This window comes from Eptatretus burgeri, chromosome 6, assembly GCF_056783735.1.
Source record: "Eptatretus burgeri isolate ZD-2024b chromosome 6, Ebu_testis_v1, whole genome shotgun sequence".
Taxonomy (NCBI): Eukaryota; Metazoa; Chordata; class Myxini; order Myxiniformes; family Myxinidae; genus Eptatretus; species Eptatretus burgeri.
Window position 1 is genome coordinate 47,580,794 of NC_140966.1, and position 27,718 is coordinate 47,608,511.

Genomic DNA, 27,718 nt, shown 5'->3' on the forward strand with positions numbered 1-27,718 from the left:
GCACTTTACTACTCATTTATTTATCAAAAAAATTATGTGAGACTAATCATAACACCATTATCGGTATTAATCTGTAATTCTGTTTCTTCCAAAAGCAAACAATATGTATCAACTTCTTCACTCTCTCCACTTTCAATGTATAGGGAAGTATCCACTCGATTAGCCTTTATAGTTTCCTTTTCAGCACCAGGTCAATCGCATAGATTGTATACAGACTTTTAAATGCTGTCATATCCAAAATAGGTTCTTTATTTCCATTACTTTCACACACCTTTTGCTAAGACTTGTATGCTTCAGCATAATCATTTTTTTCCCAATTAATTTCCAATCTATCTCGTGGATAAAATGTTCCATCTAGAGAAACATGAAGTTGTTTCACCTTAGCATTATCACTCAATGCATTATTCTTATCAGTAGCAGTATCACCATCTGTTTTTTTTTTAAATGAGCCACAGATATCGTGGCTTTCCTTCCAGAACACCCAAATTTAACGTGTAAGTGGTTTGGTTCAGTTTAACGTGTTGACATCTTCTTTTAAGGTATGATACATTGAGTGGCTTCTTTGAGTTAAGTCTTCCATTCAACATCTCTTCTGTTTTAAGATTAGGAGTATATTCACGAATATACCAACTAATTTCGTCAATAACAAATTTATTCTGAGCAGCAAAAGCATTAGCCACACCAAAAAGCAATCTATTTTCATTATCATTCCTTTTGCAGTTGAAATCTAATTTTAAGACCATACAGAACTTTATCATGATCACAAAATCCAAATATACCTTTAAGAGGAACTGCCACAGTAAAACTATTACCTGCTTTTGCATCATCATTATACAATCCTTCCCTTTTACTATATCCAGGGTCTGTGTTTGTTCCCGTTGACATATCAGGAATAAAACCTTCGACAGCCCCCATTCCCATTCTATCACTAAATGAATATAGTGTAAATTTCATCATTTCAGATGCAGCAGAGACATAATCAACTGCTTCAACTTCTTGTTTTCCAATGTACAAACGAACACTATCAAACATTTTCCAGAAGAAATCATTTACGAGTGTAGCGTTTGTGTTTGTCGCAGCCTCAGTGAATGTAAATTTACACAACAAGAAACTTTCGGCTTGATTCAAATAAGTTTGTTGATTATTTATTTCAAAACTTTTTGTTTCATTTGCATTCCAGTCTGTTCCAGTTATTGCATTTACCTTGAAGTCGTCTTCTTTTTTAGTAGAGTTTGAGATGACAATGGTATCATCCAAATCATAGATACTATCAATTGCTTCAATACTTGTATTTATTTTGGAAAAAAGATGTTAAAAACTTTTGAACTCGTGTTTCCTCACAATAACCATCATATTTATTTATTGGAAAACTTCACGTAGGTGAATTCTGATGGATATAATTTCTTCATTAAAAGAAATCATGCGATTTTCTTGGTCGGTTGTCCTAAAATTTACTCTGTCTATGGTTTTTCCTGACACAGGGAGATAAACCAGATTTTTGGGTTCCATATTGAATTTATAACCAATTGGGGTTGAGTATGCGCTGAATGAAAATATTGTATTTGTTCATATTCCATCATTATAAGCGCCATCAATCAAATCACAGTGAATTAATACCCAATTTATGCCTGAGGATATTTGAATGACATTATCACTGTAAAACGTCCCATTAGTTTCAATCTTTTTTGAGGAGAAACCCAATAACTCTCTAAATGAATTATCAATTGTGAAATCAACCTTGTAGTTATTTTTAAGTTTAATCGTTGATTTTGAAGTATGTTTTTCAATATATAAAACAATATTTTTTGGTTCATCACCCTGTTCTTTCATAAGACGAGCAATTTCGGAAGATATTTGAGAAATCTCATATGCTCCGAGTGAAACTGTTATCATTTTGTATCCACTTCCCGGATTATAACTAAACTTGTCATTTTTCAATGTGATATTAAATAAGGTATTATAAGTTTCCATGGACAAAAATGATGCCTCATATTCTTTTGTTGCGTCAAGTTGTAGTGGGTATGGGAATGAAGATGTGTGGTTGCTTGTTGTGAAATTAAAACTAAGGATTGTGCTTCTCATCTTATTTAATATGGGATAAAATGTCTTTGTATTGACATTTATTAATTATTTTTATGTTCATCAACTGGTCTAAAATGGCTGATGCTTCATTAAAACAATTGTTATTTCCAGCCTTCTTACTACCTAACAACAATAAGTCTATTAATTAATTGTGATAGGTCATTTGGAAGAAAACTAACACCTGAACCAAGGATACTTAAAGCCTGAATAATGTGCTTCTCCTTCTCATTCTTCCTACTTTTACCAGTTAGACTAACCCTATAATTAAGAGAGTCCAGCAGATCAATATATACTCAATCATCATTATTTTTCATATCCAATGGTTTATTAAAATACTTTGATTCATCCCTCACAGTTGAACCTTGTCTTCCATCTTTTGTGAGAAGAAACATTAATCTGGGGGTTAGTTTAACATGGGGTTGAGCAGAACTCAAGAACCATTAAATATCAATACCTTTTCTTGAACAAGATGAAATATTGCTGGTTGTTCTGTTGGAATGAGTCCTGCTATGGTTTTTGAATCCGCTGAATATTCATTGTTTTGAAGAGCATTCACAATATAATCAGGGGGTTGATTAGTCTCTTCCAGTTGTTGAAATAATCCTTCATCATCATATTCTAATTCTCTGATATGCTCTAATTCTTCCTCTGTCATTTGACTGAAATCTTTTAACATTTGAAGTTTTTTAAGAGTATATTCTATTGTTGGAACTGTGGAAGCATCTATAATTTTTTCTTGGGAAGTTTTTAAAAGTGGTTTAAAAAATTTATCTTGTTTTCTTTCAAATGCTTCTTCACCCGTTAGTTTCTGTCTGCGTTTCTTCTTTATGTCTTCCTGTTGTTTTACAACTGTTGAAACCAACTCTTCATGCTCCTTAAATCTTCTTGCTCTTTCTATCGCATCTATTTATTTATTGGAAAATATCATTTAATGAATTGTAAAGATCAGCAGGGAAATTTTCCTTTTCTTCATCATTAAAGTAGACGTGTTCAAATAAATCCTTTTCTTTAAATATTTCATCAAATTCTTTATTAACATTAATACGAGTTGTCATTTCTTCTTCACTAATACTTGTATCTCTGCTTTTCATACGTTTGCATTGAGTTTCTTCATCAACATCAAAACCGAATGATAAAATCTTAACCCCATTACCACTCAGATGTTTAATAATTTGTCTTATTCCTTCTGGATTAGTTTCTAATATCCCAAGACCACCAGATTTTAGTTTCTTTAACTCACTCTTACAATGTGAATATTTTGTTGTACCAAGAGAAACCTCCTCAAATATTTCACCTTCATTCCTCAATCGCATATGTTCCTCAACTGAAATATAGTAATAATCTTCAACTTCTACTTCTCCAGGTCTTATTGCTCTTGTTGTTGTTGATACAATATGAACTACATGGTGCTTTTTAAGCAAATTTACAATATTCTAATTTGTACTATACAAGAACCTTGATTTATGAAAGTTTTTTTTTTCCAAAAGTAGATTTACCCACAAGATTTATAATAATAGTTGTCATTTATATATGTAATTGTTTATAAAATAATATATATATATATATATATATCCCTTAATATCTCATCTTGTTTCACAACAATATATTTATATTTTTCAGTCGTGTGCTTCATATAATCCCCAAATTCCTTTTTACCACAAAATGTGGAACAATTGTCTCGCCAAAAATTGTTTATATCGATTGAATTTAACTTGAATAAAATAAAAGTATTAGCATTGTTTCTTATTGAGCGACGAGGAAGTTGAAAGTATGATTGACTAAGATAAATACAATTGCAAGAAGAATGTCTCCGTCTTGTGTAGTAGCTATCCATTACCGTTTGGTTTCTCTCATTAACACAATCATCAAAGATAACGAGGTTCTTTTTTGATTTATCCAAATCTTGGGGAGAAGGTATATCATCCGTATTGTCACGAAGAATACAAGTTATTGGTTTTGATTTCTTTTTATATCTCTGTGCATCACAAAATAGTTGTATTATATCTTCAATGTTGTAATCATTTAGTTTGTTTTGAAGTTTAAATAAACCGATTATATCTTATTTTTTAAGACCAGCATTAAAACCTTGTGAGAGTAGTTGATATTCAGGTTGAAAACTCGACTTTGTGAAAATTATCATAATCTAAAAAGTTGGGAGTAAGGAGCATCTTTAAAAGTAAGCAGGTTTTTCCACATCCACTTGAACCAACTATGAGACATCTTAATGAATTTGGAAGATTTTATGGTTGTTAAATTTTATCTTATTTTCCCAAATGGGTAAAAAACAAAAATCATTCATTTATATATTTGGAAAACAGGTTATTTAATTTATTATTGGCTTTTTTAGAAACTCTACATTTTATCCTAAGTACAGGTTTAATTTCAAGATAATCCATTATTTTATTTATGCAATATCTTGTGTTGATATTACCCTGAAAATGGCAATCATGAATAATATATAACAACAATCCTTTGAACATTTCTCTAATACGTTCAGTTTCTCCAATTGTAAGGAAAGGTGTGTTATCACCCTCATACTTTACATTCATTTCTCTAATCAATCTTGTAAAGTAATTCATTTTTGGTGTAAATCTAAAATAATTATATTCCTTTTTATATTTTTTATTATCATTAATTAGAAGACAATCACAGAATATACATTGTTTATAGGCTTTTGACTGTGTTTAATCCCACTGTATCACATGCAGGACAATTCTCAAATTTGTCATATGGAGAATCATGGAATTCAAGGGGTTCAAGATCTTGTATACTATTCATATTTATAAAGTAAAACTTTACTTCAGGTTTGGGAGAAGTTTAATATAAAGTATCTTGGAGAATATCATGATTTGTATCTTAAAACTGATGTATTGTTGTTGGCTGATGTGTTTAAAACTTTTATAACAGTCTGTCATAATAAAAATTCTTATGGATTAGACCCCGTTCACTATTACACAGCCCTGGGTTTGGCTTCGAGTGCTGTGTTAAAAATTACAAAACAGAATTTGGAATTAATCAGTGATATAGATATGCTTTTAATGATAGAGAAGGCTAAAAGAGGAGGAATATCTCAAGTATGTTCCAAGCGATATTCTAAAGCAAATAACAAATATCTTCCTGATTATAATAAGAATGAGGACAACTCTTACCTGATGTATTATGATGCTAACAATTTGTATGGTTGGGCTGTGTCTCAATCTTTACCTTATGGAAAACTTAAATGGGTTAAAGAAAAACATTATGGAAAAGTTTTACAAGACATTGTTGTCTCCTCTCAAAAATAATTGGATGAAGCTGAAGTTGGATATTATTTTGAGGTTGATTTAAAATATCCAGAAGAACTTCATAACAAACATAAAGACCTTCCTTGTGCCCCTGATAAAGAAAGTCCAAGAAAAGAATGGTTAAGTGATTACCAACAGTCATTTAATATTAAAGGTAAATCTCCAGAAAAACTACTTACTATATTAAATGAGAAAGAAAGTTATGTTTTGCATCAAAGGAACTTGAGACAATATTTATCTGCTGGGTTGAGAGTGAGGAAAATTCATCAGATTTTGAAATTTAAACAAAGTCATTGGTTAAAGAGGTATATTGAATTTAATACAAAAAGCAGAACAGAGGCAAAATAGATTTTGAGAAGGACTTTTATAAATTAATGAATAATGCTGTATTTTGAAAGACTATGGAAAATGTTAGGAATCGACAAAACATAAGATTTGCTACATCTTGGAAACAGGCTTCAAAGTTAATTAATAGACCAAGTTTTGAATGAGCCGAGGTGTTTTTAGAGAACTTTTGTGCTATTCATTTGAAAAAAAGAGAGTATTGAAATGGATAAACCTATTTATACAGGAACATCAATTCTTGACTTGTCAAAGTCGTTAATGTATGACCATTACTATAATAAATTAAAATCAAAGTATAAGGAAAATGTGTCATTGTTATAAATGGATACAGATAGTTTTATATTAGAAATTAAGACAAGTGATGTATATGAGGATATGATTGATATATATGATACAAGTAATTATAAGTCAGGTGATGTGTTGTTTTCATCAAAGAATAAAAAGGTTATTGGTTAGTTTAAAGATGAATTGGGTGGGAAGGTCATGAGTGAATTTATAGGATTGAGATCAAATTATCTTATGGTTATAAGTATAAGTGCTAAGATATTGGGTTGGGAATTTTAACAGGCTACCGCCATCTTTTTACTGATTTATAAATGATAGAACCAAGCAATAACCAAACTAAAGAGTGGAGATGTAATCAACCTTGGTATTTAAATGGAAAACATAAAGCATGTGAGAAATATCAAATAAGTCTTATTGAAGAAATAACCGGGGTAAAAGTAGATAAAACAAATAAGTTGGAGGATTTAAAGAAAAAAAAATATCCTTGAATGGACTGAAAACTTTGATGGTTATCAATTGAACAATGGAAAAACAATTTACTACAATCTCAAAATGATATGCGGCTCAGGAGGTGGTCAAATAAGAGCATCAAGAGAAGTTTATCATTTCATTTCTGCTCAATGAAAATACTTAAACCAAGAACTAAGTTCCAAAGTAATCTTTGTGGATATACTCGATGGTGATGAATGTAATAGAAAAATTAAGTTATTCCCCAAAGTAGAACATGGACAAATATTCATTGGTTCACTCTGAGTGGAATGAAAATATGAAAGTAAAGAAGTGCTTTAATCAGTGTCTCAATTTTACATTTGCTTGTATGAGAGGGGGAGAAAATCAGTCTCCTATTTTGGGCTTTTGGGGCCTGAGTCAGAAAGTTTTTCCCTTTTCCCCCATTCATTCGAATGGCTGCCTCAGAAGCCCCATTTATCCTCTACTACCGTAGGAAGAGGAAAAAAAATAGAAAGGCATGCAGCAATGAAATCTGCGTACATAACATTGCAAAGTCTGCCAATGGAACCGAAACTGATATCATTAAATATGATAACGCAAAACAAGAAGTAAAATGCACATACGATGAGAGCAAAGAAAGGTACATCAGGGACAAAATAATCCAAATTACATCAGCGGCAGTTCAACATAAGTCACGACTAGCACGGAATACAGTAAACTAAACCAGGGGAAGAAGAAACAGCAACCAGGGGAAACTTAGACCTTGTAATCCTGCTGAAAGAATTGTAAAATGGAAGGACTATTTTACAAACCTTCTAGGAAAGCTCCCAACTACAGGGTGCCCCACAGAAAACCAGGAAATTTGAGATTTTGAGATTTATTTTGCCGTATTTTACCATATCAATAAACTAACATATAAATAAAGTGTATTTTTGTTTTACACTACATCTAAGTTTGCTTTTCTTTTGTTTGAAAATAAAGTGTATCTTTGTTTTACACTACGTCTAAGTTTGCTTTTGTTTTGTTTTAAATAAACTGTACCAAATTTCCTGGTTTTCTGTGGGGCACCCTGTATCATCACTCCAAATACTCTTACTGTTGTAAATTATATACACGTCCAATTGATATAGGAAACTTCACAATGAAAGAACTAAGAACAGTAATAAAATCAATGGCTAACAACAAAGCATCGGGTATTAATGGAATTGCTCCGGAGGTTTGGGCAAGTGGCACACTCGACGAGCAGCGACTCAACATCTGCAACAAAGCCCTGTCAGGGGATAAACTAACTCAGTGGTCAAAGAGTGAAATCGTACCATTCCCGAAGAAAGGGGATCTCGGTGTTGCAAAGAATTATCGCAGAATCAGAGTAACTTGTATCTCGACGAAGATCTACAACAAATTGCTTCTATATACAGGATAAGACCGTGCATCAAGCCAATACTGTGCAACAATCAAAAAGGGTTTCGCCTAAACCAATCAACAGCAGTACAAATCCTTACACTCTGAAGAATCATTGAAGGGATAAAAGCAAAGCATCTACCTGTGATACTGACCTTCATCAATTTTCGCAAGGCATTTGATTCTATACACCATAAAAAATGCTTGAGATCCTAAATGCATATGGCATTCCTCAAACACTCGTATCCCAATACATAATACCTGTGGCATTTACAACAGCTCGCATGTGCTCACCCGTTGGCGAAACAGAATCCTTTCAGATACTGGCCGGAGTCCTCCAAGAGACACTCACCCCCTACCTCTTCATCATCACTTGAGACTTTGCTCTACGATCAGCAATCAATGGGTATGAGCAGCTAGGATTCACCCAAAATGAGAGAAGCAGCAGTCGTTACACGGCTACCACCATCACAGACACCGATTTCGCCGACAATATCAGCCTTCTCTCAGACACGCTAGCTGAAGCACAACAACTACAACACAGGGTTGAGTGTGCAGCAGCAGAAGTCAGTCTCATCAATGAAGAAAAGACTGAGTTCATTTAGTTTGGCAACATTGGTGATCTCATCTCTCTCAGTGGTAGCAAATTGAAATGTGTCCCAGATTTCCAATATCTGGGGTTATATGTTGAAAAAACTGCGAAGGACATGGAGGTCTGGATTGCAAAAGACTGGCCAGTGTCAGCAAAGATGCATTTTCTTTGGAGGAGTGACCTCTGCAGAGAACTGAAGGAACATTTCTTCCATGCCACAGTCGGGAGTGTTCTCCTGTACGGAGCAGAAACTTGGACGATGACCAACAAACTGTCAAAACGGCTTGGCAGTGTATGCAACAAACTCCTGAGGGCATCACTCAATGTTTGATGGAGAGCACACTGGACTAAGGAACAGTTGTATGGAAATATCACTGAGGTGTCAGAGTCACTACTTCAGAAATGTTTCAGATTCAGTGGACACTGCTAGAGAAGCAACTGAGAGATGGCCAAGATGGTGCTCTTCTGGGATGGTCACCGCTCAAGAGGATGTCCTGCTACTACCTACCTCGATACACTGGAAAGCAACAACAAAATCAAAAGATGTGACCTCCCTGAAGCAACGGTGAGAAGAGAAGAATGGAAGAAGATTGTATGTCGTGTCTGATCATGATCGACCCGATGATGATGATGATGATGATGATGATGATGATGATGATGATGATGATGATGATGATGATGATGATGATGATGATGATGATGATGATGATGATGATGATGATGATGATGATGACTACTAAATTATTGTTTCAATAAAGAGTCGAGGAAACAATTAAAAAAAACATATTATGAAGAAATGACTGTCTCTGGCATCTCAACACCAAAAGCCCTTTTCAAAGAGTACTATGCAATTTTTTTTTTTAAACTATTTTTACAAACCTGAGGCAGTGATGTGTTAACAAGGCCCAATTGATCTTGAATGGATTGAAGCTCCAGCTGTTGCTGCTGGATGCTTGACTGGAGCTCCCATGTCCTACGCTCCAACTGATCTCTCAGGTGCTGGATTGCACCAATCTGTGGTTCCAAAGAAGCTGCAGAAGCTATGGGTTGCTGGATTAAAGCATTAATGAAAAAATGGGTATCAAGGTGCAGAAGTTTTATTGCCAGAGAATAAGGAAATTGTTCCAGTGGAGGAGTAAAGTATCTGACTAGGTATTAGCATGTGGTACCTGAGCAAGGCCAGTACCAAGACCAGGTGTAACTGGCTGAGCCACCTGTCCTGGAGACACCAGCAAGTGTTGCCTGGAAGTCAGGGCAGCAGCCTAAAAGGGCACACAAAGGAAATGTTTACAAGCACAAGTTCACAGCGTTAATAATCTATATAATAATAATACGCTTGTTCATTCATCCATCAATGTGTAATGCTCTTTTCCACCTATGGTTGGACAACTGGCCTGACTCAACTCACAATTGTAACCTGAAAAAAAAAATCAGTGTTGGAGTTGGGAGGGGAGAAGAGCAAAGATGGGACAGAATTGGGAGGGGGATGTTGAGGCTTTGTGGTGGGGGGGATTGAGGAGTTGTGGAGGAGGGGGAGTGAGGAGGGGGTTTGAAGGCTTTGAATGGGGAGATAATTCAAGCCTTAGGGTTAGGAGGAGGAGGTTAAGGACATGGAGTTTGGGGGGGGGGGTGGGTGGGTTTATGGCTTGGGGTTTGGGAGGGGGTGTTGAGGACTTCGGGTCTGAGAAGTGGTTGGGGTTGGGGATTGAGGACTTCAAATCACATTTCACATTGTGCAGATATTCCATGGGTCCCTGCTAGCAGCAATTATTGTCAATATATGACATGTTCAACCAAACATCTCACACTCACCATATGTTGATCAAGCATAATGCTTTCTGCCACATTTGATAAACCTGGTGTAGAACTGCTACAATATTTTGTTGTGTGGAATAATTCCTCCAAATGTCTGGAATTTTTCCCACAATGCCACAACTTTTCCCACAAAACAGGTATGATGTAAAAACAGTTTTCATACAACATATTTCTGCCAAACTCTGAGGTTGCGCAAAGAGTTGGGAGGAAGCAATCATGTTGAATTCCAAGAAAAGAAATCTTTCATTAAAATACTGTGGAAGTATTTTAATGAAAGAAATACCAATTTGTAAATAAAACAATAAAAATGTTATGCCTCTGCTGACAAAGTCACCAGTGGCATTATGTTTTTGGGTTGTCCATCCATACGTACGTCCATGCTAATCTTTTCTGTTTTCTCTGCAACCGCTTATCTAATTGACAAGAAATTTTCACCGCTTATGCGATTGACAAGAAATAGGTGCGACTACTCCTGGGGAATGTTTCAATGATAATTATGACATCATGGATCACATGATGCGGCAGCCACGCTGCAAAAAGGAGAAAACCTCAGACCTCTATCTCTGAAACCGTTCCATGGAAGAATTGAAACTTGGCACAGGTGAAGTACTTCCCATGTGAAACAAGTGATTTTTTTTATGTCATAGGTGGCTTCCTTTTGATGTCATAATTGCATACGTCAAAGTCTTTATCTGATCAGTATGAAATTTTTTGAGGCTCATCTCGGGATCAATTGCATTGGGGGAGGTTGGGGTGGAATTTGATGGCATCATTGGTCATGTGGTTTGACAGCCATTTTGTTTTTAACATAAAAACCTTCAAAACCCTCTTCTCCAAAACAGCTGAACCGACCAAGGCAAAACGTTACAGGTATAATTGTGTATCCTTGAGGAACACAAAGTTCTTCCCCTATGATGTCATAGGTCACATGGTTTGGAAGCTATGATTTTTTTTTTGAAAAATAAACCTTTAAAAATCATTTTCTCCAGAACGGCATGACAGATTGAGGGGAACTTCACCCACATGTTCCCCAAACCTTGGGGATATACAAGGGTGTTCACGAAAAATTAAAAGGTCACATGGTTTTGGCAGTCATATTGGGATGAACGAAAACCTTAAAAAAAAAAAAAACTTTGTCTTTAACCGCTTCATCAACATGAAACGTCAAAGTTCTGATGTGGTAATCATGTGGAATACACGTGTTAAATTTCAACCTGAGCTAATGCATTGTCTGGCAGCCAGGATTATTTAATATTTTGAATCTGAGTTCAGGGATTTAAATCAAACTTGGTAAAAGTATGTATAATGATGTATTAATGTGGCGGAGGCATATCTGGCGACATCGCGATATCGAAGAGTGCCTTTCGAGTTTTACATGGTTCAAGGCTCTTGGAGGATCTGTAACACAAATGACACACAAACATCCTGACAAAGACGTGAGACATCACTGGACTTGATTCCCCACAAACTGATCTGAGGGAAATGGCATATATTCCTGGTGAGACTGGGTGCAACCATCTTTATGACGTCGCTTTTCTCTCCGCCATCAGCGGGGCATTTAAGGAGGAATTTCCCCTTTCCTATGGGATTCTGACCCACTGTATTTATCTGTGCTCTATTCTCGAAATGCTTAACAAGAAAGCAGCATGTACCATTTTTAAACGCATTGCTACGAGGTCAAAATCGGATTTTTCAAGGGTCAAGATCGGACCACAGACTTCCTCGACTCAAAGCGAATGCTATAACCAGTATGCCATCGAGTCTGGTTTTCCTCTATTCAAATTTAATGAAATGTTATAGTCTGGTTTACTAAATCAATTGAATTAAATATAATTCTACGAGAATGAACAGTGCATTCGTATATTCTGCTTCTTTATTCCAGGTGATGAAAAGCCCAAGTCAAAAATATAATATATAGATACCTAAACAAAGTTACAACCATATTAATAATGATAATATGTTCTTGTTCGTCCCATACCAGTTTCACCAGAGGGGATGAAAGGTTTACTGTCCATCTGTCGGTCCGTCCGTCCATTCCACCTGTGGTTTTTCAGACTTTTTTTCACCCCATCGCATTTAACATCTTAAACTGAAACTTGGTGCACGGCTTTATTATGGTAAGTTGCAGAACAAGTTCGAGTTTCAGGGCGTTTTTTCAATTTTTCACAGTTATGCCCTTTTTGGACTTCGAAAATATCACATTGGTAAGGGACATGTATTGCAAAGCAATTCTCCCTCTTGTTTCTCTCATTCCCCCATTGTAAGTTGCTGGCTGTCATGTACGTTGTTCTCCTTTGTTAGGATGTAGTTGTAGGAAGGCTAGATTAGCAAAATTATCTTTTCCTCCATCCAATTCCTTGTTTCCACTTGCAAGTTTGTAACTTTTCAGCACGAGAATCACCCTGAAGGAATATATCTCATGTTGTCTCAAGCTAATTGATAATAGAACAATCATTTTGAAATCTCGCTTCAGATCGGGCATGCTTACTTTGGACAGTACTTCTATCAGAAAGGTATTACAACAAATATAAACCGGTATTAATTGAAGAAAAGCTCAAAGATAATGAAATGAACAAAAGAGCTGCTGATTAAAACCAAATTATATTTGTTGAAGAAAATCAAATTTATGATACATTTTCAAAAAACAAATTCATTTGAATACCTTCAATATTATGTATTTCGTAACAATCTTGTACTCGTACATACGACATTACGATGAATATTCCTAGTGTGAAGAGATATTCATAAGCAGTACATCCACAGTGAACTGGCTTGAAATTTCTTCAAGGGTCAAAATTTTTGAGTGAAAACAAAGCTGATTGCACCATTAGAAGATGGTGAAAGGATGAGGTTTTACAATGCAGCATCATGAAGATATTAATGCATAACACTGAATAATAACAGCCATATATGAAACACTTGCACTGTATTGGCAAAATCATAAATTCCTGGTGAGCAAACCAAAACAGACCACACAACACTTCCTTTGGTTGTAGAGTTGTAAATAAATCAGAAAGAAGCATTCGCCGCTGCACATGTCAAGCACACTATGATGGCCAATGGTTAAATAAGGCAAATCAAAATAAGACATTTGCTTGAAAGCAAATGTCGATTCTCCTGTGATGAAGCTGATTTTCTGGGTCTCTCACTTTCACATCAGACACAGGTCGGTAGTCTCGCTATCTTCGACCACCTCCTTTCTGGTCTTGCACCCATTGTCCATTTTGTCCTCTGTCCTTCCTACGTTTATTCAGGAGGCATGCAGTCTGCAGTTGACATTTGCTGCTCGTTGCAACATATTCTGGTGAAATTCCCAAAATACACACTCACTGCTCACTTCTACTCATTCATTTCTTTTGTTTTCCTGCCTTTGGAACCAATTTCCTTAGTCTCTTCAATCTCATTCTTCCCTCCAGGGCTTCGAAACAGCTGTGCACAACCTTTGCTCATCCACAGCCATGATCTTTTCTTCCCACATTAACCCTCCCCATGCCCACATCTCATCAGGTCTCCAGTTTTTTTTCTTCCAGTCCTGAGATTGAGAGTTTGTTGCTGTATCCATCTTGTTTAGCCCATGCCCTCCCCTTGCTCTCATTCTTTCCCATGTCCCTTATACCCCCAAATCTCCATCTATTTTGTCTCTCAACCTTGCTGTTGGACGAGTGTCAGCACCCCTCTTTCTACTGTTCTTTTCATTCTGTTATATCTTCGTCTGCTCTGTATTCTAGTCTCTTCAATCTCATTATCATTCTACCCCACAAGCCTTAACATGACGATAAAAAAAGATTTCTTTTAAAAGGTGGAAAAGGTATGTGTGTTACATTTAATCAATTGACTTATGTACTGTAGTTGGGAACGATATTTTCAGAAAATGAGGACATACCGTTTTCTGGAGACAAAAGCACCAATTTTTTTTTCTCGTATTATTTATGTCAAATGCATTAATGTTTTGTTGGAGACCACTAACCCTGGTAATTCTGCGTCATTACAATGACCAACAACCATTTGTGCCTACTTTACGTGAAAAAAAAAATCAAAGAAATCGAACTTAGGTCATAATTATATATATATATATATATATATATATATATATATATATATATATATATATATATATATACACATATATATATATATATATATATATATACACATATATATATATATATATATATATATATATATATACATATATATATATATATATATATATATATATATATATATATATATATATATATTGTTACGGCGTGGAAATTTGCATTACACCATAAAGGGCCCTCAGGTGAGATATCTCCATAGGTACATGTGAAGTTAGCCCAAACCCATTGTATAGAGGGAATTTATGTGATCCATCTGGGCTGTGACGCTTTGACTTAGCCATTTTTCTGTTCTATCTTTTATTTCAAACAAACAGCATCTCAACAACCACGCCATCCCCACCACAGCACCAACCACACTACGACGCCGCCACCTCCACCACCTACGCTACCACATCATCGCTTCTACAACCATTCGCAAACACCACCACCTTCGCCTTTACCTTCACAACTTCATCCCACATCATACCTTCTACGGCCATTCCCAAACACCACCAGTCAACACCAAACGTCGTGTTCCCGGAGCTGTTCGGCCATGGAGGCCGAACTCGTCGATCCGCGGATCAAGAATGCTTCACGCCCACTTCTCATCCGTCCAATGGGCAAGCGCGAGGCGGCTTGGCCCCGCCTCCAGGCGCGTGTAGGGGAATTCCGTCCATGTCCGTCTATGCAAATTTTAGGATCAGGGGAGGTTCACGCCCATTTTTGCCCGACCAATGGCTGACCGGTGGGGGGGGGGCAGTGTGTCCCCGCCTCCAATCGCGTTCTGATCCGGGAATTTGCATATCGGCGCCTCCTGAGAGCTATAAAGGATGCGAGCAGAAGGTGATTCGCGAGAGGAGAATGTGGAACTGGTGGAGCTAAGCGTGAGTTGGAGCGTTGAGCGTTTAGCGTTGGAGAGCGTCGTTGAGAGTTGAGCCGGAAGAGGTGGAGTGCGCGCGGTGGGTCGGGGCAAGGAAGCTCGGGTCCGAGGCAAGGAGGACAGCGGTCCGCGACGGGGTTGCGGTGTGGGGGATCGTTCGTCTCGTTGTGGGACCCAAGCCAGCCAGCCACTCCCCTCCCCCAGGGCATCAACAATTTCCCCTTCCCCCGCGCTGAGATAGTGCAAAGGGGGCCCCGTTCCTCCCCCACCCCAAACGTGGTGCCAACGAGCACGCCAGAGGCACGGAGTCAGGGCACAGCGGCGCGGACATTTTGTGGCTTGCCCGTCAACAAGTCACGAGGACGCGGGTAAGACCTCCACTGGTCTCGCGGACCTGGCCGCTCCTCTAGGTCCTGCGCACATTTGGCCTACGGGCCTGTCTGCCTCCTTGTCTGTGAGAGTGGCTTCCTTCTTTTGCTTTTGTGTAAATGTGTGTTGGCGCCGTCTGTGAAATAAAACTGTGTAAGTGTTGCCGTGTGTATGTGTTAGGTGTCAACTGTTTTCTTCTTGCCTTTGCTTTTTGTGTATAGCTGTATATACGTGCTTTCCGTGTGTCACGTAATAAAATGCTTGCTTGTTGAACTGTGCCCGTTTCGCTTCATCTTTTCTCCATTTGAATCTCCATCTTGCATTATGTAAGGGGTTCATAATGGGTGCAACATCCTGGTAATTAATCTGAACCGTCCAGGTCGACGATAACACAGCTCGGTTATCCCGATAGTACGGAACAGGCCGCACAAGCGGCTCATGTCCGGAGTCGACCTGTGGCGAGGTACGATCGCCCGGTTTACCATCCGCCTGGGTACTTAGGTAGGTCGAGTTTGGCGAACAACCCTATCCTACGCGGGTGGCCGATTGGCACGATTGTGGTGAGGTCGAAAGGCCCACCCGTGACTAGCTCCCAGCATTGGTCCGAGAGGGTCACGACAGAATTGTCCGTCCGGTGGGTGACGTGCCACGATTCGAGTTATGTGGCCGTTCGCACGCCGGCGGGCGTGAATTCGCAAATATATATATATATATATATATATATATATATATATATATATATATATATATATATATATATATATATATATATATATATATATATATATACACATACATACATACATACATATACATACATACAGTATATGTTTGAGCCATGTGCATGTGTTTGTGTGTGTCTGTCCTGATTTGCTGGGCTGCACCTTTTGACCCCTGAGGCTCAAACTTGCCATGAAGACCGTTCACTCCACTAGGGTGGATTTGCACTATTAACCTCCCCTCCAAACCCATCCCCTCCCCCCCACCACACCACTCCACCTCATCTAATGAGGATGAGACATGCCCACCAAGTGAGTCCTTTGTCTTGGCTAAACGTCATGATGAGATATTCAAATCCACTGGGCAGCCCAACACTGAAGAAGCGAGAAAGGCCTGGAGACAAAACATGATCCTCCAAAGTCCAACCAACCACTCCTGGGATACCATAATCAACATAAAAATGTTCAGCTTCACCTTTGTCAGAGCTCACTGAGAACACAATTTGCCACTCTATGTGGAATCACTAGCAGCCCTGGCCCAATGGTTCTTTGCCTTGGATCACCGGAGCGACGCCAGATGGATCTCCGTGCACATTCCTGACATGGAAAATCTACCCGACTCCATCAAGAAGGAATTCATGGAGAATGGTCACTTGGTTGTCCAAAAAAATACCATCGGTTTTCGACAATGCCAAAAGACCAGGTTCATGTGCAAAACAATGACAAGGTAAAGAGTTTGGGAGGTGCTGTTGGACTCACAGAGCATCCATTTGCCTTCAGGAAATGGATGGTAGCCAGCCGTGAGCAAGCTGAGCTTCTGAATGAGTTTGAGAGGGAATACTCTGAAATACGGAATACTCTGAATACTGAAGAAGACTAATCTCATCACCACCACAAAGACATGTCCACCCAGAAAACTTTCAAACAGCAGGCTCTGAGTCTGGTTCAGACCATCAATGACCTTGGCAACCCCTTTCTCAATGAAACTGAAGAATTACTGACCTTGGACAAGCATAATGTCCTGGATGCCTCTGTGGTTAGTAAAGTCCACACAGCAGAAACCCAAGGAAAGGATGAATACGACTACCGCAAATTATTGCTGGTAGATTGCACCTCCTCTATGCATGAGACCATCAAGAAAAACTCCTGTGACTGCTCAGATTTCCAGCACCCAAGATCCAGACAAAATATGCTGAGCAGATCGCAATACTCAAGACGGATGTGGACATCTTCTCCAGATTGTACATTGCAATGCAACATCGAGAAGCAGACATTATCACTTTCTTCAAGCATGAAAATCACCCATATCCTCCTTCTCTATCTGACAGGGGAAAACGTTGGCTGGGAAAGAAGTCTGATCTGTTGACGTGCCTGGAGAAGCATACTCGAACCATGCCGCCAGATCCCCCCCAGTTAATTTGACATCAATAGATGGTGCTACCGTGCATCCACTTTTGGCCAGCACTGTCACCACCTTCAATCATTATGCAGATGAAGTCCTCCTTCTGCACATCATGAAACAAGTGGAGAGCTCTACTAGGGCATCTGTGATGTGGGAGACTTGCATTACCAGCAGTGTTAAGATGTTAACAAGAAAGAAGAGGGGCAAAGGCATTCGCAGGAAGGTAGCTGGCCAGAACAAAATCCCCAGGAACTGGCAGGACTTCTTGCGGGATCCAAACAATAAGCATGAACTCTTAGAATTCCTCTCCAGCAAGATTGAAAGCATGGATTTCCTGCCTGGAAAGGAGGTTGTCATCACCTCTGGCCAGGGAGTGGTCTACAGGGGAAGGAGTCATAGCATGCCCCCATGCAATCACAAGGAAGGGGACATCAGAATTCTGATTCCCCTGCATAATGGAGTAAAGCGTGGCTTGTCAACCTGCCTGATTCGGACAGTGGATACTGACATTGTTGTGATCTTGGTTGGAATATTCTACCATTTGTTGATGGTGTGTCCAGCTGCAAACATATGGGTGGCCTTTGGAACCGGAAACAATTTAACAGATCTGCATGTCAATGCCATTGCTCGTGGACTAGGAGAAGAACAAGCTAAGGCTTTGCCCATCTTCCACAGCTTCACAGCCTGTGATACTATATCTGTCTTCTTTGAAAAAGGGAATAATTCTGCATGGGCACTTGGAAGTCATAGATGCATTCTCCTACATTGCAGTCAATCATAACTAAGCGAGATGTGGACAGCAACATCTTCAAACTCCTAGAATGCTACACAGTTGTCCTCTATGACAAGACAAGTAGCCAGGGCTCTGTCAATGAGGCACACAGAGATGTTCTTCCAACAATACAAATCAATATAAAACATCCCACCAACACAGGATGCAAAGCGAGCTGTCCTCCAGACTTGGATCTGGACCACGAGTTATGTGACCCTGCAGGAAACTCCATCTCCTGAGGGACGAGGCTGGATTCTGGACAAGGCCAACAAGTCTTGGCTCCTTGTGTGGACCATGCTCCCCATGGTATCAGAAGCATGCAGTGAGCTGCTTAAGTATGACTGCAAGCACATGAAAGGCTGTGGTTGGAGATGTACATGCAACAAGGCTCAGTTGAAATGCACAGAAGTTGCAGCTGTAAATGGCGCAAATCGAGACATCGGAGAACGATCTACAAGGGCCAGTCAATAAGTAACCTTAAAATATTTTTCAGAAATTGTTTATTGCATGTACGTATGTTACTGCGTTATTTTTCAACATAATTACCATTGCGTTCATTGCAATTTTTCCAGCACTTTACTAAGGCCTGGATTCCTCTAGAAAAATAATATTTTGGCTGCTTGTGTTGGCATTCGTGCACCACCTCTTAGACCTCTTCATCGGATCGGAAAGTGATTCCACCAAGCACCTCTTTAGGTGGCCCAAAGATGTGGTAATCCGAAGGGGCAAGGTCTGGTGAGTAGGGTGGACGAGGAGGACACTCAAAATGCATGTCCTCAATTGTTGCAGCAATAATGCAGGCAGTATGGGGGCAAGCATTGGCATGCTGCAGCAAAACACTGGTAGTGAGTCGTCCATGACGTTTTGATCTGATTGCTGGTTTCTGATGATTTTTAAGGATGTCGCAGTATGATGCACTGATGACTATGGTCCATTTGGGCATGTAATGCTCCATAAGTGGGCCTCGATGATACCAGAATAGCGTCAGCATCACTTTTCCAGTGGACGGCTGTGTGCAAAATTTTTTGGCCTTCAGTGAAGTTGAATGGTGCCACTCGTTGCTTGCCCTCTTCGTTTCTGGCTGAAAGTAGTGTACCCAGCTTTCATCCCCAGTCACTACATGCCGTAAGAAAGCGTTGTAACGTAACGTTGACTTCTGTTTCGTAACGTCGCAAAAGTTCTTCACCTGTATCCACTTGCTGTTCTTTCAGTTCGGGTGTGAGTTGTCTCGGCATTCCAGTGTAATGCAACAGTTTTCCCTTGGCACGCACTCAACTCCTGCAACCATCTCTGGTGTGTTGACTGTTTGAGACTGGCCCGAGCGAGCAGCGTCTGCCACGCGTCACCACATTACATCTTCATTCTGTGATGGATTTCACTGGGATTCACACCTTCACTTCCCAAGAAACGGATGACACAACGTTGCTCCTCCCTGGTGCATGCTTCAAAGGGAGCCGCCCTCCTGGAACTGTTCTACTGACGTCATACGCTCAATATTTCCAGATCTAAAACAGGCAAAACATGACTCTTACTCATAGACATACTATATGTTGTCTACAACTACACACATTACATTCTCAAATTTATATCGCCATTTTAAGGTTACTGATAGACTGGCCCTCATCCATGTTTCTGTTAGGAAATGTGATTGGGGTGAGGATTGGTAAAGAATATAAGCTATGATTACACTTGCTTCTGAAAGGAGTAAATAAGACTTTGATTCAGTTTTTTTTTTCCAACATTCTGACAGTAGTGCATGTTGTTATGTAGCAATTCATACGTTGGTCAACTTTTCATATAGAATCTGGAAACTTGTGTTTTTTCACTTCCTAAGATCACATAGGACTACAAAAATCAGCTGTTTCCAATTTCTCCAAGCATTGCTAATGACAAAAATCCAAGAAGGCGGCCAGCGAGTGACGAAAATCGATAAAAAATTTGATGACAAATTTCGTTTCCTATTTTCAGACACAGTGTATGCAGTAGAAGATCTATAATAGACATCATAATCCCTAACACTCATAATCATAATCCCGAACAGTCATCAATATGACCACTCTGATATCTTTGCCTGATCCTGCATATTTAGACAATATACGAGTCGTATCTTTTACATAAAAATTATCAATTGTATTTTTTCTCTATTTGCAGATAAGTCATGGCACAGAGCGAAGAACCCCCAGAGAAAAGGGCGCGCACAGAAATAAACTATAAACTATGCATAAAGTGTCAGAGCTCCAAACAAGAGCAATTGAAAGAACCACCACAATCTGAGGAACATTCAACGTACGACAAATTCTTGACAGCGGTTCGTTTGAGAGAAAGTTTTGGGAACAGTGAGTTCATTACACTCAGTGAAAAAAAAAAAAATCGGGGACTTGACAGCAGGTGATCCAAGTGACAAGCATGTTGTGTGGCAAAGAACATGTTACGCGTGATGCAAGCACCAATAAAGAACATATAAAACGTGATGAAAAGCGATATAAATGAGCCTGTGCAACATCCAATGTCAGTCTTCTTCAACGAACCATAGGGAGACCAGCTACCTCATCGCACCATGGAGAACCTGAAGAACTGACAGTATCAGGAAGGCACACTCGTTCAAAATCCATGAACTACGATAAAAGTAAGTGCTTTTTCTGCCAAGGCAAAGTTCAAGATGGTTTGCACGAATGCCGGTCAGGAAATATTGGAACTCTGATACATGATATAGTGCAACACTCCAACAACCCAGAGTGGAAAGTGAACTATGCTAATGTCATATCTGACAATGATGCACTGTCACAGGACATTGTGTATCACAAGCGGTGTATAGCTGAACAGTGGCAACTTCTGAAGCGTGAGCTTGAGTGTGCTGGAGACGGTCTACCCTCCTCAAATACCCCTACTGGTAGCAATACCGATGATAGTGAAACAACTGTTCACTATATAGCAGCCGAAATCGAGTAATTTGCTGAAATACAGGAGTGTATTGAACAAGGTGAAATCATACCCATCTATGAAGCAACAAAGGACTATGTATCGAAGCTGAAACAACACGATATTGAATATTGGTCAAGATTTTCAAAAGCCAAAACAGCACGGAGATGGTTGCGACAGAAAATCGAGAAGAATGTCAAACTCGTTCAGTTCACACTATTGCCAAATAAGCCTACGATGATACATTCCAAAGCCAAACAAAACGCAGCAGTCGGAGAAGCAGTACACAGACCTGACCCACATGATAACATGAAGAAGATCTTCAAAGCTTCCATAGTGCTACGTAAATCGATTGAGCACGTCAAAAAGGACCCATGGGTTTTCAATGGAACGCTGGAAAACTCAGCAGAAGATGTAGTTCCACATGAACTACATAGCATGATTCTATGGATCTTGAAGGGCATGTACACAGTAAAAACTGAAGCCCGAACACATGATTTGAATAAGTCAGCAACGGTCATCTCTCAGCAAATACTGCAAGCACATAAATCAAATTGTCAAATATTGTATGAATATAGCACCGTCAAAAAATCAGCACTGGAGGCTGTGTTGGAACTTGTGAAGTGTTCCTGTGTCGCCAGTAAGTGCAGTGGACGGTGCTCTCGTAAGGCACATAATCTAGCCTGTACAGAGCTCTGCAAGTGTGAAGGAGCTGAGGACACATGCAACAATGTCGCAATTGATGAGAATTCAAGCGATGACGAGGAAAATGAGGACTTGGATGACAATAATTATATATGCCTAAGCATCTTTGTATTTTGTATTTGCACATCCATTCAAATTGTATGTTCTCAGTACTACAGAACGTCCTTTTTGTGCATATTTGGCTGTCATCTTTTGGGGGGTTCGTAAATAATGCCTAACTGGGTTAAATTCAGCTGAACAGATTTTTTTATTATCTCTGATTTTGCTATAATGGGTAAAATATGGCGTTTTCTCAAATTTTGGATTTTGGTGACTGCTTATGAATAAAAAAATTGGAAACAGCTGTTTTTCTGTTCACTGTAAACATCGGAAGTGAAAAATTACAAGTTTCCAGATTCTATATGAAAAGTTGAGCAAATTACACAATGACATACACCACAGAGCACATATCGATGTCGAATGATCTGTTAACTCATTACACTTTCATATCCAAGCTAGAAGGACACTCTGACATCGCCAGATATGCTTCCGTCCACATTATTGCATTATTATACATACTTGTACCAAGTTTAATTAAAATCCCTAAAAACAGATGCAAAACATTAAATAATTCTGGCTGCAGGACTTGCATACAATCAGGTTGAAATTTAAAATATATATTCCCCATGACTACTCGATCATAACTGGCGATTCATGTCGATTGATGAAGCGATTCAAGATAAAAAAAATTCATTCAATTATTAAATAATTTTTTTTCCAAGATTTCCGTTAAATCCAATATGGCTGCCAGACCATGCGACCAATTAATTATTTGTGAACACCCTGGTATCCCCGAGGCTTGGGGAGCATGTGAGTGAAGTTTCTCCTCGATCTGTCAAGCTGTTCTGGAGAAGAAGATTTTTGAAGGTTTTTATGTTAAAAAACAATATGGCTGCTGAACCATGAAACCGATGACCATCAATTTCTCCCCCATACAATTTAGCCATATATGACCTTCAAAAATTTTCATACCAATCGAATAAAGCATTCGACATATGCAATAATGATGTCATAATGAAACCACCTTTTTGACATCAGTAAAAAAAAAAAAATTTTAAATCACTTATTTTCCATGGGGAGTACTTAAAAATGTATTGTTTCAGTTTTTCCATGGAGTGAATTCAGAGATACAGAAGTCCATTTTTTTCCTTTTCTCCAACATGGCCACCATGTCATGTGATCTGTGACATCGTAATTATCTTTAAACATTGTACATGGATCGTCGCACGTATGGTGAAAATTTTGTGTCAATCGGATTAGCGGTTGCAGAGAAAACTGAGAAAATTTGCATGTATAGATGTACGTACATTGTAAATGCCTCTGATGACTGTCAGCGGAGGCATAAAAACCACTTTTCAATATCCCTCATTATTGAGTTTAAATGAAATTACAAAACCAGAAACAAAATTTTGGGAAACTATGCATGTATAAAAATAGGGGCAATACCCCAGGACGCTCACCTGGTAGAATAATGATACTGAGGAAGAAGTCAATGTGGGACGGAATCAGCAAAATTTTCCAATGAACCAATGTTATAGCAAATACCTATTTTTGGGGGCAACCCACCCCTTACACCCCGATTTTTTTTTTAATGTTGTGAACAAGCTTTGGTACATCATGGGTGATGAAGGTTGGGGTCAAGTTTAATCGGAATTGCGTGTGTAGCTTCTGAGAAGAAGTTGCAAGTGTTTGTGGACAGACAGATGGATGGACAGACGGACGGAGGGACTTTCGATGAGTCATTCCACAAGCTCCCTGGAACTACATTTCAGGTGAGCTAATGTCATAAGAATGCCATATATATTGATATATGCATCTTTACTTGCTATAGTCAGGCAGAAAAAAAAAGGGTCTTTATTTGCTACTCTCCTGCATAATTTAATACTAATGTGATTTGGTGGTTAAAAATGCTTTAAAATCGTAAATTATGCCAATTACAGCTTCCTGGATGTCAAATTCCATGGTCCCCAGCAAAATATTTAACAGCAAGGTATCACAAAGTGATCCACTAAATTGGTGCTTTTGTCCAGCGCCATAATGTTTGGGTTAAACTGCTGTACTAATGCACAAACTGCCATAAATGGCACATCCATTTTAAAAATAAAAGTCACGTGACTTTTAAACAAGGAATTCACTGTTGCTGCTGCTACCCCTATAATTATGAATGTTGATGGAAAGTTACCCACCAGTGCAGAAATTTTTTTCCAAAATTAATTTAAGGAATTTTGCACACTTAAGGCAGATGGTGGAAAAAGAGAGACCTCATTATGTGACTGTCACGAGTACTGAGCGATTATATAATTGTTATATTTCATCGGCCTGCTAACATGGCCACCATATAGCCAAAGGACTGAATGAGAAAGTGCATCTTATTCAAGATTTGAGATGTAAACATGATTGCACTGTGGCGGTGACATCATGCTGCTCCCAATCTCGTGCGAACCAAACTGGGGTGATACAGCAAGTATACCGAGATTGAGGGTTCTGGCCTACGCCACCACATGACCTATGCAAACAGTAGAAACATGCTGGTGGAGAAGTTCTATCAATTTTCTTGGATAGAGGAGAGATATTTATGCACTTTTTGACAATGATAAATATCCTTTAGTGTGTTTACATAGCCATGGACAATCCAAACAGCATGGGGTACCTCAAAACAAACATTTCAGATCAGAGTGTAAATCGAGATGGAAATTAAGGTGCTGGATATAAAATAGCTGAATTGACAAGAGCAGTGAAACTAGATATCAATGCTGTGATAACTGCTTTGTTAGATGCCCAAGGCAGCTATTAATCAAATAAGTGATTGATATTCCATTTATTTCTCCAAAAGAGGGAATTTTTCATCAAAAACTTATCAGGTGGAAAAAAAGGACAAAGATTGTATGGCATATATATATATATATATATATATATATATATATATATATATATATATATATATATATATATATATATGTTTAATATCAAGAGATTACAAGTCTATATTAGTTATTTTTAGAGTTAATGGCATGACATCACAAATTTTTTGACATCGACATGCCTTTCTGTAAAACAGGGTGAACAAAAATACCTGGCTGGCAGTACAAGGATATAGACTGGCATCTTGATGGATGGAGGAAGATGAGTGGCGGGACGGTGTGCTTGCCTCTGGGTATAGCTTGGATGCAGTTGCTGATGATATGCACAAGGAAATAAACATTACGAACCATATTAAACCACATGTCTTACGAAGCAATAACTCAATCGGCAATCTTCCAAGATTCCCATCCTGTTCTGTTGCCCCTTTGAATGTTTTCAACTTACAGGCAGCATCAGACATGTTGGTGTGTGAGGAATGGTGGGAAGAACGCGATGAAATCGAAGCTGTACGGCTGTGGCGTGGTGGTTCGAGCAGGAGTCCTCGTGCTGCACAGCTCGTTGCTGCACTCAGGTGTGTATCCAATACCTGCTGGACATACATCAATATTATTCCGCAAGCAATTTTTTTCCCAATTTCCCAAGTTCAGTGGAAAGACATTTTTTATACACTTTTGTTATATCATAGTATTCAAAGTGTTATAAGCTTTAGTAGTATCGTCAATATAAAGCTTGCAAAAATGCAGTTGTGGAAGCTTCGCAAAAGCAAGTTCACATAAGCAGGACAGTCTCTCTACTCAATAAGCAAAAGCAAGATAAAGCTATTCTTTTCAAGTCATACCAGACTCAGCCATTATAAAGTATCTCACCTTGTCAGCACTGTGCAGCATCTCAGGTATTGCCTCTTCAATACCCAACTTGCGGCGTCGGTCAGCACGCACATCAGCATAGCTGAGGAACATTTGATTAAATAGGCAAAATTAAAAAAAAAACTGTACAACTGATGTCAGAAATCATAATTGCTCAGGTTATCAGACCATGAAAATACACAGACACACAGACACACACACAGACACACAGACACACAGACACAGACACACAGACACACAGACACACAGACACACAGAGACACACACACACATACACACACACACACAGACACACAGAGACACACACACACATACACACACACACACACACACACACACACACACACACACACACACACACACACACACACACACACACACACACACACACACACACACACACACACACACACACACACTGTAGGTCTCCATTCCACCTCCAGAAACCCAGCTACGTGTGAGGTAGCAGCCAACAGCAACTTGCATGCACACACACTCAATTCCCACTTATGTCCCTTCTCTAACTACCTTTTCTACCCTCTCACCGCTGAGCACAAGTTGCAGTTTTAAGCTAATTCAGTTCAGTGGTGCAGGAGTGCATAGAAGTCAAACAAACAAACACCTCGAATGATCATGATCATTTTCAATGTCTATGGTTTTCATGCAGAGAATCGACATTTTTTATTACATCATGACTTGTAATAGCCACTACCACCAGGAATACTGTGACACGATACATTAACACTATATAGAATTGACAACTCGGGCTAATTACGTACAAAAACCTTCATTTATTATAGAAATTTCTCAATCCTTTATTTGAGTGATATATTGCCAGACCGCTGCCTCGATCACTCCCAAAAGAAAAAAACAAAACCCGGCTTGTGTACATAATGCAAAAACACGCGTACTGCTGATGTGCAGATTTACTGCATCGTGGTTATACAACTCTGATAACTCAAATTATGAATATGAAACTTCCGAAGACATCTTTGTCTTCCCAGAAAATCAACATGTCTGACACATGATTTTCTTCTTCACAATTGTGGGTGGAGTCAAGCCAACTCTCTGGCCAATGGGTTTGAAGGTTTCATATGCATGAAATTTCATTATGTTGTTAACACTATATAAGATTTTCTTTGTGTATAAAAGTAATGTATGAAAAATGGTTTGGAAAAAATAAAAAGGATAAAAATGTTGAAAAATGTAATTAAATCTTTTTGGTATATCTATTTCATGTGTGTTTAAAACACGACTTTTTGAGCGCCTTCAGATGAAAACCCCTCCCCTTTTTTTTTGAATGAACCTCCCTCATACAAGGCAAGTGACTCTGTGGTGTAATGGTTGGAGTGTCCACTCCGAGTCTGGGAAGTTGATGGTTCAAACCCCAACCGAGTCATACCGACCACTTCAAAAATGGTATGTGCTGCTTCATTGCTTGACGTTCAGCATTTAAACGGCCAAGAGAACAGACAATCCCAATAGGTTGGCATTCAAGGGGAGAATGAAATTCCTCCTTGGGAAATGCCATAATGAGTGCAGTGATAAAGGTAGTGCCATTGTTGTGACATCGCTGCTACGCAGAGTACCCTGGGAAGTGATGGCACTTCCCTGCAGTGAGAAAGGTAGTGCTATTGTTGCAACCCAGAGTACCCTGGGAAGTGACGGCACTTCCCACAAGCTCAGTGGCTGTATTTGTCCTGTCACGTGTGTGTGTGTGTGTGTGTGTGTGTGTGTGTGTGTGTGTGTGTGTGTGTGTGTGTGTGTGTGTGTGTGTGTGTGTGTGTGTGTGTGTGTGTGTGTGTGTGTGTGTGTGTGTGTGTGTCCCTCCATGAGCCTCAGATCATGT

General features: G+C 38.9%; 1 protein-coding gene and 1 pseudogene across 3 annotated transcripts in view; one reads left to right on the forward strand and one right to left on the reverse strand.

The window, feature by feature from the left end:
- Positions 1 to 27,718, reverse strand: part of LOC147024706 (neuronal PAS domain-containing protein 2-like) — a 189,973-nt gene that overhangs the window by 44,148 nt on the left and 118,107 nt on the right. For 2 of the 3 annotated variants that reach the window (XM_085884877.1, XM_085884880.1), the window contains exons 12-16: positions 25,870 to 25,951; positions 25,448 to 25,592; positions 25,215 to 25,315; positions 9,609 to 9,701; positions 9,319 to 9,489 (exon numbers count right to left, since the gene is read on the reverse strand). In XM_085884877.1, the coding sequence (XP_085741003.1) occupies positions 9,319 to 9,489; positions 9,609 to 9,701; positions 25,215 to 25,315; positions 25,448 to 25,592; positions 25,870 to 25,951 (592 nt within the window). The remainder of the gene's footprint in view (positions 1 to 9,318; positions 9,490 to 9,608; positions 9,702 to 25,214; positions 25,316 to 25,447; positions 25,593 to 25,869; positions 25,952 to 27,718) is intronic. The other variant, XM_085884878.1, reaches the window with a different exon arrangement.
- On the forward strand, positions 20,259 to 22,310 carry LOC147024708 (uncharacterized; annotated as a pseudogene).